General features: G+C 65.7%; 3 protein-coding genes across 3 annotated transcripts in view; 1 reads left to right on the top strand and 2 right to left on the bottom strand.

The window, feature by feature from the left end:
• Positions 1-408: 408 nt before the first annotated feature.
• On the bottom strand, positions 409-2,013 carry MNEG_6412 (hypothetical protein; the record flags this gene model as incomplete). Its single annotated transcript, XM_014045117.1, has 4 exons — positions 409-420; positions 635-730; positions 1,105-1,210; positions 1,844-2,013. The coding sequence occupies 4 exons, from the start codon at positions 2,011-2,013 to the stop codon at positions 409-411; spliced, it is 384 nt and encodes a 127-aa protein (XP_013900571.1).
• A 2,363-nt stretch (positions 2,014-4,376) lies between these two features.
• MNEG_6411 (hypothetical protein) lies at positions 4,377-6,322 on the bottom strand (the record flags this gene model as incomplete). The annotated part of the gene is made up of 4 exons (XM_014045116.1): positions 4,377-4,479; positions 4,850-4,855; positions 5,878-6,010; positions 6,265-6,322. The coding sequence occupies 4 exons, from the start codon at positions 6,320-6,322 to the stop codon at positions 4,377-4,379; spliced, it is 300 nt and encodes a 99-aa protein (XP_013900570.1).
• A 1,649-nt stretch (positions 6,323-7,971) lies between these two features.
• The window catches only part of MNEG_6410 (hypothetical protein), a gene marked incomplete at both ends in the record, with an annotated part of 2,314 nt that continues 1,380 nt past the window's right edge, over positions 7,972-8,905 (top strand). The window contains 2 exons of the mRNA XM_014045115.1: positions 7,972-8,151; positions 8,538-8,675. Of these exons, the coding sequence (XP_013900569.1) occupies positions 7,972-8,151; positions 8,538-8,675 (318 nt within the window). The remainder of the gene's footprint in view (positions 8,152-8,537; positions 8,676-8,905) is intronic.

Raw genomic sequence — 8,905 nt, 5'->3', positions numbered from 1 at the left:
CCCCCAGACCTTGACGTCGCGGTGTATGCCCGAGTGCCTGTGGATGTACTCCAGCGCCACCAGCACCTCGCGCATCACAGTGGCGATGACGGGCTCCTGCGAGCGGCCAGCAATGATGATGTCAAGCCTGTGACGCTCGCAGCTTGCCGCGCCGGCTGCTGGCCACCTCAGTCAAACCCCAGGTGTGCACAAGGCCGTCGATGCGGGTCTGGCCGGCAGCACTGGCTGCACTGCCCATGCAGCTGCCACCGGCCACCCTGGTGGCAGCTGCACAGTCAGGACACGCGCGCTGCGCGCTGCTGCTGACATCACCATGACTCACCAAAAGGCCGTCCTTGAAACGGTAGCGCATGATGTGAGCCACGGACCCGCCCTCCTGAGAGGCAGGAGAGGGGGTTGGGGGGGCTTTCAGCGCGACGGCTGGCTGCAGAGGGCCACATGTGTGCAACAGCGCAGTGGCGGAGCCAGCCGGGCTGCTGGGTGACAGCGCCTCCTCACAAACCAAACAAACAGCACTGGGGGTCGGCCGCAAAACAATGCTGGAGGTGGCAGCGCACCAAGCTTCCCCTCTTTTCAGTGCCACGGCCCGCCCCCCCCCCCACCCTGTCCCTCTCAGGGGCTGCAAGGAGCGCACCATGTAGGGCATGAGCATCCACAGCTCGTGGCCCGCCACGAAAGAGGTGTACAGCGGCAGGATGGCGGGACAGCGGTACGCACGCATCACGGCCACCTGGCGCGGGTGATGTTTGGGTGGGAGGGCGCGCGGCACACGCCCTCAGGTGCGAGCGGATGGCCGAGCTCGGAGCGCACACGTGCGCAGCTGCTTTTGCAGGCGCAGCTGGTTGAACGCGCCGACCTGTGGCCGCCACTGCCACTCGCTACAACTTTGGGGACACCAGGGCCCGCGCTTGCCCACAGCAGCTTGCTCCCATCGGCCCGCCTCCCCCCGTGGACGCCCGCGCACCCTCGGCTCCCCCCTCACCCAACCCCGCCGCACTGTGCCCGACGTGGCTGTCAACCGGCCCCCAAGGCGCCTGCTGCGGGAGCGCCCGGGCATCACCCCGACATCCCTCCCCCTCCCAAAAAAACAGAAAAGCGCCTCACCTCGCGCATGATGTCCTCGAGGGGGCTGCCCAGTGCCTCCAGGTTGAGTGCCTTGACTGCCACCAGTTCGCCACTGGCCTTGCAGCGCGCCAGGTACACGGTCGCGCTGATGGAGGGGGAGGCGTCGGGGACGGCAATTGCGGGGTATGCGCATGGGGCGCCGAGGCCGGCAGAGGGGGTGAGGTTGGGGTGACGCCAGGGGGTTGGCGGCGTGGGGCCGTTGGGCATGGCAGGTGGAGGGGAGCGCGGTGTGACCAAGGCGCCGAGCGTTGGCGGCAAGGACGCTGGGCTCGCGGCTGGGAAGGGGGGGGGGCGCGTGCAGTGAAGGCGCTGCTTTGGCCAACGCCAGCCGCTGTGGGGACGCGAGGGCGACGGCATTGAGGGCCAAAGGACGGCCGCAGGGCAACTGGCACTGGTTCGGCCGCCTCTCTGCGCAACAAGGTCTACAAGTCTTGCGCAGCTGCGCCGCACGTACGCAGCTGCACCTGCGCGAGCAGGGGCATCTGTGTCTCCGGGCATCTGAAGGGCCCTCTACCTCGGCTGCCCAGCACTGCTGCAGGCACCGCTATGCCACAAGAACTTTGCTTAAGCTCAATGAACCTCAACCGGCATGTGCGCGCACGTGCGCGCGCTCACACTACACACGCAACTCACACTGACCTCACACGCACGCAAATGCAGCTCGCCTCCCGCCCTCACCCCCCCCCACATACACACACACTCACAGGCACGCACGCACCTGACTCCAGCCCCGCAGTCGGCCACCAGCTCATAGTCCTCCTTCTTGGTGGGCCACACGCGCCCCGCGTCGCGCACCGCCGCTGCATCAGCCGCGGCTGCCGCTGCCGACGGCAAGCCACGCGACTTGAGCAGGGCGGCAAAGCTGCCCGTACTCTTCGACTGCCGCATTGTGCAGCCCCTGCGAGCGCGTGATTGGCGACTGCGTTGGCCCACCAGTCAGCTGGGCCGATCTTCCCCGCACGCGCATGCGTACGCGGCACACTCACACCCATGACCCATCAGGGCGTCGGGGCATGGCGGCCGTGGGTGCAAGAGGCCCGGCGCGGGCAAGCATATCATGAGGTCCCGCTGCTCCTTAATTTCATGCAAGCCCGGGCCACCGGGAAACGCCGCGGGCTGCATACATGTGCACACACCGCTCACCAGTGTGCTAGCGACCTGGACCGGGCATGATTATATCTTCAACTAAGTAACACAGACGTACGACGCCAAGGCGCTCCTCCACCTGACAGGGCGTGGTCTGGTGTGGCGATGTTGCAGGCGGGCCTACTTACGAGACCCTGCCGCTGAGGCCGACCCAGAGGTGGTCAAAAACCAGATGGCAATATGTCTACACAAGTTGCGAGCAGGCTGTCAACAATTCTCTTTCTCGTCGCCGCCTGCTCGTGCTGGTGTTCACTGTGCAGCAACAGTGGGGAAGCAGGTGATGGTGTGTCCGCGGCGCCGGGGAAGGAACAGCATGGCAGTTCGAGCAGCTCTGTGGCGCTGGTCCCGGCGCACGCTGTCAGCATGTGGTGTACATGCGTGGTGTACCTGCGGATCACAAATGCGTTCCTACACCGCGTGCCGAGCCCTCACCGCCGCGATTCGTGCGAGCCATGACCAGGCCGCCCTTGCCAGTCGCACCAGCGCTTGCCGCAAACCCCCAGCCGGCAGGGCAGTCCTCCCTCCGTCCTCAACAATGATGCGGGATGCGCGTGGCTGGGGCGCAAGTGCCTTCCTACCCAGCCTCCCTTGCCCCCCCAGCCACCCTGGCGGGCTGGCAATGGCAAGCCCTCTGCCCACAGCTCGCATGGGGAAACACGCCTGCGATCACAGTGTGTTGTGCACAAGCTGAGATTTCAGGGCACATCCGTCCTCTGCCTGCTAGATGATGGTGGGCCTGTAACAACAGGGCAGCCGTCTGCAGAAAGATGAAAAGAGAGGAGCAACACATCGCGCTGGTGAGCGGGGCAGACCCCTCACCGCTCTTCCCCCCACACCAAGAGCCGGAGGAGGTAAAGAAAATTTGGCGCGCCGCAATTGGTAAAGATGATGACTGTCGAATCCTGTGCCTGCGAATGGGACCCGTCCACTCTGGTGGGCGCGTGCGGCACAGTGGGGCACGCGGCCGGGCGGCAGGACAACTTAGGCGGTCGAACCCAAGGAGTGGATGGCATCTGTAAACGCCGCGGTTGGCAACAAGACGCTATAAGCTATTGCGCGGCACACCTTATTCTGCTTATGAAAGCAGGAGCCACAAGCAGGGAATTTTGTCGGGCTGCCAAGCGTTCAAGCTACGGCCCCACAGCGCCCCGGGCTGGTCAAAAAAGCGCGCCCCATGCGGCTGTGAGCGCGGCAGCACACACGCATGGCGCTGTGCAGCGTGCGTGCTCGATGCCTCCAGCACAACGGCAGAAAAGGGGCAGAGTGTGTTAGCTCGTCACCGGCCTGTCTCACCGGGCTGGCGCACCGCCCAAGCCCCACGCGCTGTGTGCTGCGAGGTGCCAGGGCCGCGCAGGTCACCGCCAAGGGGATGAAGGTCAGGCTGCTGCTGCGCACCTGCGCGAGCAGCAGCGGCCAGCGCGGCACTAGCCCCTGTCGCTGACGGGACTACCGGGGGTGGCGGTGCTTGCGCTTTGCGACTTGCAGGTGCGAGAAACGCAAACGGTTGGGGCCGAGTGGTGCGGCACCTTTGTGTGTGCAAGCGTCATGATGGTTAGGTGCGGCTGGTGTTGAGAATGGTAAAGTGGCAGGAAGCAAGGTCAGGGCACCCGCGGCGCCCGCGAGGCAGGGGAGGGTGGGGCCACGCGCCAGCTGTGCGGCCATCAGCACAGAGCTGTGCCCACCCGTAAGCTGCAGTTGCCGGTTGCACCGCTTGATTGCAGACCCGACATACGGGCAAATGTGTTGCCGCAATGCTGCCATGCTGGAGCAGCGCATTGTGGAGGCTCTGCTGCCGCTGCCGGTGCTGCCGCTTCCGGTGCTGCCGCTGCCGGTGCTGCCGCCGCCGGTGCTGCCACTGCCGGTGCTGCTGCTGCCGCCGCTGCCGCTGCCGCTGCTGCCGCCGCTGCTGTGGGTGCCGCTGCTGCTGCCGGCTGCTGCTGCTGCTGCTGCTGCTGCTGCTGCTGCTGCTGCTGCCAACAATGCTCACAGCGTTGGCTGTGCGTTTCAAAGGAGCAGGGCCTTCTGCACGGCCTTCTGCCACGGCTGCTGGTGCGGGCGCGGCGGCGTTGCGGGCAACGTGGCATTCGGCAACCAGCCCGCGGCGGTCATTTGTTGGGCCCATTGCAGCGCGTGTCGTCGTCCGGGGAGTCCAGCAGCTCGCAGGGCGGGGTGCAGATCGCCGTGGCGGGGTCCTCGTCGGCGCAGAAGCTGGGGTGGGAGAGGGGGCCGTTCGGTGGACGCTCGGCGTCATGTTGAGCCAGAGTGGGGACGCTGGGTGAGCATAAGCACCAGCAGCAGCGACTGTCCAGGTCGCCCCGCCCTGCCAGAACAGCAGTCGCCCGGCTCCAACATGGCAGCGCTGGAAAACAGGTCCGCCGACGCTAGCAATGATGAACCGTGGCCGCGGCATGCACATGCATTGACGTCATTTGCGAACGTGCATGTGCGTGCTGCTGCGCTCACTCCTGCATCTTGTCGCATTCTGGCGGCGACTCCGGGACCTCGGGGGGCAGGTGGTCACACCAGTAGACAAAGCACTCTGGCCGCGCCGTGTTTCCCGGCTTTTCACAGTACTCACTGTAATCTGCAGAAAGGAAGAGGAGGGAGGGGGCAGGCGGGGATTGTGCATCAGCGTACTGTCTGCATTGTCTCATGGGGGGTACAGGGGGGGAGGGGAGGAGCCGGATGTGTCGGGGTTGTCACGGTGACATTGTGAAAGGGTGTAGATACGCGTGTGGGATGTAGTTGAGCGCTTGAGGGCGACAGGCTGGGGCCATGTGTTGGGATCTGCCGGCCTTTGGACGAGGGGTTCTACTGCTTTGAGGGGTGGGCTGGCTTGCACTGCTGATCGGGGCGGCCGGGGCAGGGCCCAGTCAGGGGGTGGCACGTGCGCAGCTCGTTGAGTCCAACGAATGTCCCGCAGCGAGCGTCCCTAGCCTGCTCGCGGCTCGCACAGCCGCTGGCCAGGAAAAAATACGGCAGCCTTGAAACCAGATCCCACGCCACTGCCCGAGCCGCTGCTGCGCGGGCGTGTTCCCATCCTCGGCGCATGCGCTTGCTGTCCAGAGCGCGCGCGCCCATAAACTCGCCCACGCACCTGGCACAAAGGGCAGAGGCGTCCTGTCCCATTTCCGATTCAGATATGCCGGCCCCGCGGGCGGCGGCGGCAACGGCGGAGGCGGCGGCGGCATAGGCGGGGGCGGTGGCGGCGGCGAGGGCACCGCGACTGGCGCCACAACCACCGGCACAAAGACGGGGCCAGGGACTGATGGGACAAAGACAGGCGGCGGGGGCGGCGGCGGAGGCGACGGAGGCGGCGGCGACGGCGGCGGCGGCGGCGGCGACGCTGCAGGCGCCCCGGGCGGCGGCGCTGGGGCAGGGGGCGGCGGCGGCGGCGAGGCTGCCGCCGGTGCTGGGGCCAGCACTGGAGACGGCGATGGGGAGGGCGTGACCGGGTCCAGCAGCAATGGCGCAGCAGGCGCCACCGCCGGCACTGCCGCCGCGGGCGGCGGCGGCGGAGGGGGTGCTGAGACCACGAGCGTCCCCGTCTCGCTGCCGCTCATGGGCTGCGCGCCGCCATCCGTGACTGTCAGCCGCACCTCCCACCGGCCGGCGGGCACCTCCAGGGTCGCGGTCACGCCGTCCGCGCTCAGCTGAGAGCCGGTGGGCGGGTCAAGCTGCCGCAGGGCCCAGGCGTACCGCACGAGCGTCGTGCCCCAAATGGGGGTCGATTTCGAGCCTGCGGGCACGGATTGTGTGCGCATGGATTGGTGCCGTGCCTCGGCGTCTGACAAACAGAATGCCAAGCGGCCGCAAAGCACCGGGGTGCGGCCACTCGCACCCACATAGCAGGCTGGTGCATATTAAGAACCCGTGCGCTGTGTGGGCAGGTACAGAGACACACAAAAACTATAACGTTCACGCGTCTGTGAGGGCAGGCGCAAGGGCGACGCAAGTCGCCGCTCCGCTCCTCGTTGCCCGGCCCCCGCTCACCGTCCAGCACCACGGTCGCCTTGTTGGTTCCGTTCTTGACGGTCACATTGGCGTCCATCGTGATCACGGCCGTGTGCGACAGGAGCGAACTGAACGCCTGCAGGGCCGCCGCCGAGTTTTGGTCCGTTGTAACATTGCTGACGGTCGGCGCCGGCGATGAGGTTTGGTATATCCGCATCGCCGCCAGCATCCGCCGCGACGGCCCGGGCACCTGTGGCTGTGCAGCTGGGGTGCCCCGCGCGCTTGCGGCGTGCGCGCCGCTGCGGGGGTCGGCAGGGCGGGTTGCGTCGCAGGCAGCGGCTTTTCAGCCGGTGAGTTGCTGAATACTCTGCACTCCTACCCTCAAGGGCTGCTTGGGCTGGTACAATGTTGCAACATCAGCCCGTTCCTCCCGCGAGTCACACCCCCGCGCCAGGCACCGGCCACACTCACGGTGCGAGTGATGGCCAGCCACAGAGAAGGCATAAGAGAGCCGTTGCAGCAAAAAATAGGGTCGGCAACACCCGGTGGCCGGCATGTTGGCTGCGCCAAGCTTCCTCTCCTGCCCGCCCGCGCCTCCCCGCAGGGTGGGGCGAGATTTTCTTGTTCATCTAGATTTACTAAGCGACGATGAAATGGGGCGTGGGGACGGGAAGCCTCGCATCACCGGCTGGCCACTGCCGCCTCCACCAGCTTGCAGCAAAACTTCGCCGCAGTCTGGGTGTAGTTTGGAGGACACGCCATGCCAGGCAAAGAGGTTGTTGATTGCACGGCTGAAGTATGAACAAGACAGCTTGTGGGTCCACGGTATCAACCAGTGCCGTGCTGTAGCCGGGCGAGACTGCTCGCCTGCTGCACTGCCTGCTGGCCCGCTGCCAACAGGCCCACGTAGCGACCAAACGGCCTGGGCGGCGCCCTACCCCCACCCTGCCAGCCATCTTGTTTGCCTGAGCACCGAGCTGCCCCCCATTCCAGCAAATGGTGGCTCAATCCGGCGTGACTGTTGACCGGGGGAAGCAGCAAGCAGCTTGGGAGGCGGAGCCAGTGGGGCACTGCCGAATGCAGCATGCCGCGTCTTGCGCGCATCACTGCTGCTGAGACACGCGTGCATGACACATGCACATGTGTATGCGTGCGTCACGGAGGCCGTGGCTGTGGTGGTGTTATGTTGGCGAGTGCGTCGCCAACAGCGTCGCATGCGCATGCGAGCGCCGCGTGGCATGGCTGTCATGTGTGTGCCGATGGTCATGAAGGATGGCAGCACGCAGTGTCCGGCAGTTGCTTCCTGAGTGGTACACCCCTCCTGGCCCGCCGCTCACGCCTCCACCAGGTCCAAACCCCTGGACTTCTGCGGCTTGCTGTTCCATTACTCTCCCCAGCAGCCATGCGTGTACCCGGTGATGAGTTTTCGATAAAACTTGATCGAGCTCCTGCTGATGCTGAGCAGCAAAGAGGCGCGCTGCACTAGCGGCGCCACCAGGCACCAGCCAGCCGTACAGGCCCAACTTGGCACTGAGAAGCCACGCCCAACGCAAGAAGGGCGCTGCTGAGGTTGTCAGTTGAGCTGCCGGTCGGGTCGGTTGCTTGCATGAGCTCAGATTACACACTTCGGTATTTGGTAGCTCTACGGGAGAGTCTCTCGACGTCACGAGTAGCGATCTGCGGTAGTAATCTTTGTCGACCATATCACCGATCGCGCAGCCTGCCGTGTGGCGACTAGCTATCATCATGGCTTTAAGACAGTGCTTCGCGACCGCGCTGCGCGCCTTTGGCATCGCTGAGCTGCAGTGCGCGGCAGCCGCGGTTGCGACCAGGCACGCTGCCGCACCAAGCATAATCACCGCACCATCCTGCAGCTGCCCATACAGCACGGCAGCCGGCCCTGAGAATGAAGCTGAGCGCAGGAAGGTGTGTCGCAACAGCAGTTGTGTGCAAGACGTGACGCACCGTCCAGAGCTTGCATGCGCCGTCCCCTGGCCCACGCTCTCCGGGACCCCGGGCCCCTCCTTCACGACAGCACAAGCGCCCAGCACTCTTCAAAAACAGACACATGCGTGATGCAGAAAACTCTTGCACACTCCACAGCCCATTGGCTTTGCTCACGCTGGCAGAGTCACAAGCACATCCCCGGCCCTTCGCCTTCCCATGGCCCACCATGGCGCCCGCCCATTTCTCCCCCCCCATCCTCCTCCAAAAACAAACCTCGACCCCTCTTCCCCCAACACCAAACTTGGACATCTCTCCTCTTAAAAACAAGCGTGCACCCCTCCACACCCCCCCCTGCCCCCCAAAAGCTGGCGTCCAAGCTGCTGTACCGCTCCAAGCAGCGCGGCTTCCTGGAGCTGGACCTGCTGGTGGGGCTGTGGGCGGAGGAGAAGCTGCCGATGATGACGATAGCCGCACTCACAGAGTTTGGGGCCGTCCTCGACGAGGTGCGTGCGGGGGTGCCGGCGGGGGTCCAGCGCGGAGCTTGCAGGGGTCTCAGATAGCTTGCGGCAGTTTCAGGGAGGCTGCGGCGATGTCGCTGCGTCGGGGCTGGGCGAGGGACGCGCCTGGGATCCAAAGGGGATGGCGCATGCGGTGGCATGGGGGTAAAGCGACGGCGGAGACGGCGACGAGTGGCGGTTGCGACAGGGGCAAGGGTTGACGTTGGTGGCGGGGC

The sequence above is a fragment of the Monoraphidium neglectum genome (genome assembly GCF_000611645.1).
Source record: "Monoraphidium neglectum strain SAG 48.87 unplaced genomic scaffold scaffold01037, whole genome shotgun sequence".
Classification (NCBI taxonomy): domain Eukaryota; kingdom Viridiplantae; phylum Chlorophyta; class Chlorophyceae; order Sphaeropleales; family Selenastraceae; genus Monoraphidium; species Monoraphidium neglectum.
Note: the sequence above shows the minus strand (reverse complement) of the source record. Positions and strands in the feature narration are given on the sequence as shown.